The 1826-nt window shown below is 34.0% G+C and overlaps 1 protein-coding gene across 1 annotated transcript in view; it reads left to right on the plus strand.

Annotated features, from left to right (window-relative positions):
* Positions 1-1826, plus strand: part of LOC107674754 (low-density lipoprotein receptor-related protein 2-like) — a gene marked incomplete at its 5' end in the record, with an annotated part of 69088 nt that overhangs the window by 37077 nt on the left and 30185 nt on the right. Inside the window, 3 exon segments of the mRNA XM_016468847.1 lie at positions 744-1055; positions 1440-1443; positions 1561-1802. Coding sequence (XP_016324333.1) covers positions 744-1055; positions 1440-1443; positions 1561-1802 — 558 coding nt within the window.

The raw sequence follows: 1826 nt of genomic DNA on the forward strand, positions 1-1826 counted from the left end.
ATGGCTGATTTTTTTTTTTTTTTTTTGATAACTGATATGCAGAACCTATTTTGAAATATTGTCTTATTTTTTTTACATTATAATAAAATGCAAAGACATAAACATTGTGAATTATTTTTATTGTTATTAATAACATTAATAATTTATTATTATTATTATAAATCTAGAAAATGCATTGTATCATTTCAATTGTAATTTTTAAAATAGTTAAGAAATTATTTTAATAATTAGTATTTATGAAATAGGGTGAAACTGCATAATAATAATAATAATAATAATAATAATAAATGCATTATAGTATTTGTGCATTGTATATATATTGTATAATGCATTGTATTAAATATATTTAATTTTATTTCGTTTTATTTCGTTTTTAATGAAAGAGGGTGAAATTCGATGATAATAATAATAATAATAATGCATTATATTGTATTATAATAATAATAATGTATCATATTGTGTTATATAATGTATTATATTGTATTGTTTTAATTGTAATTAATTTAATTTGAATACTTTTAATTTATTTTTAATAATTTTTTATCATTTTAAGTGATTTATTAATTGAGTATTTCCATTTTTATTTATGAAAGACAGCACCACTTTTTATATGCTCATAACTTTATAAATAAAGTTATAAAAGAATTTGCAGTGCTTATACAAAACTTTGTTTTGGTGATTGATTCCAGTGAAAAAGAGCAATTTCTTCCATAATTCCCTGCTGTGTGTGTTGTGTCTGTTAGGTGTGACCGTCATAATGATTGTGGAGACAGCAGTGATGAGCAGGTCTGCACCTATCAGCCATGCCAACAGCATCAGTTCACCTGTCAGAACGGCCGCTGCGTCTCTCAGGATTTCGTCTGTGATGGGGACAACGACTGCGGGGATGAATCTGACGAGCTGGATCACCTGTGCAGGACTCCAGCACCCACTTGCCCTCCCGGAAACTTCCGGTGTGACAATGGAAACTGCATACCTCTCAGCGAGGTGTGTGACCGGAACGACGACTGCAACGACAACAGTGATGAGAAAGGCTGTGGTAAGCACTGCATCATGTGACAACTTGTGATTAGATTTTTTTTTTTTTTTTTTTTTTTTTTTTTTGGGGGTTAAAATAAATGTTCTGTTCAAAGTAATAGCAGTCCAACATCACTAACCAGATCAATCACCATTGCTGTGGTCTGTATTTGTACTTTGGTGCTGTACTTAAGTGTGTTTTTCAAGTATTCTTGGACGAATTTGACTGTACAGTACATGTATATTTGTGTCTCATTTTTATGTGTAAACATGCAATGCATGCAAATAATGGCAAAATACCCTCTTTACAAGTAATTTATTTATAAATCCATTGGAATTTTTAACAAATGTAAAGTCATTTGCATCATTGCATGATGGAATCTAATCATCTTTTAAGCTCAGTGACTCAATTTCATTTATAGAAATGTAAATGTGAACACTAGTAGAGGACATCAGGCCATCTGTAAAAACATGTAAGATTATGTCTATAAAGTGTGAGCAAAGGTGTTTTATCATGAAATTATTGAATTTTTTTTTCGCGAGAACACCATGGGCTCGTACGTGTGCAAGTGTGCGCCAGGCTTCCTCCGCGAACCCGACGGACGCAGCTGCAGGCAGAACAGCAACATCAGCCCCTACCTGATCTTCAGCAACCGCTACTATCTGCGCAATCTGTCGACGGACGGCGAGGCCTACTCACTCATTCTGCAGGGCCTCACCAGCGTGGTGGCGCTGGACTTCGATCGGGTGGACAGACGCTTGTACTGGATCGACGTGAGCCGGAGGGGGTTGGGGCGGATGTTCTTTAA

This window comes from Sinocyclocheilus anshuiensis, unplaced genomic scaffold (assembly GCF_001515605.1).
Source record: "Sinocyclocheilus anshuiensis isolate Anshui unplaced genomic scaffold, SAMN03320099.WGS_v1.1 scaffold680, whole genome shotgun sequence".
Lineage (NCBI taxonomy): Eukaryota > Metazoa > Chordata > Actinopteri > Cypriniformes > Cyprinidae > Sinocyclocheilus > Sinocyclocheilus anshuiensis.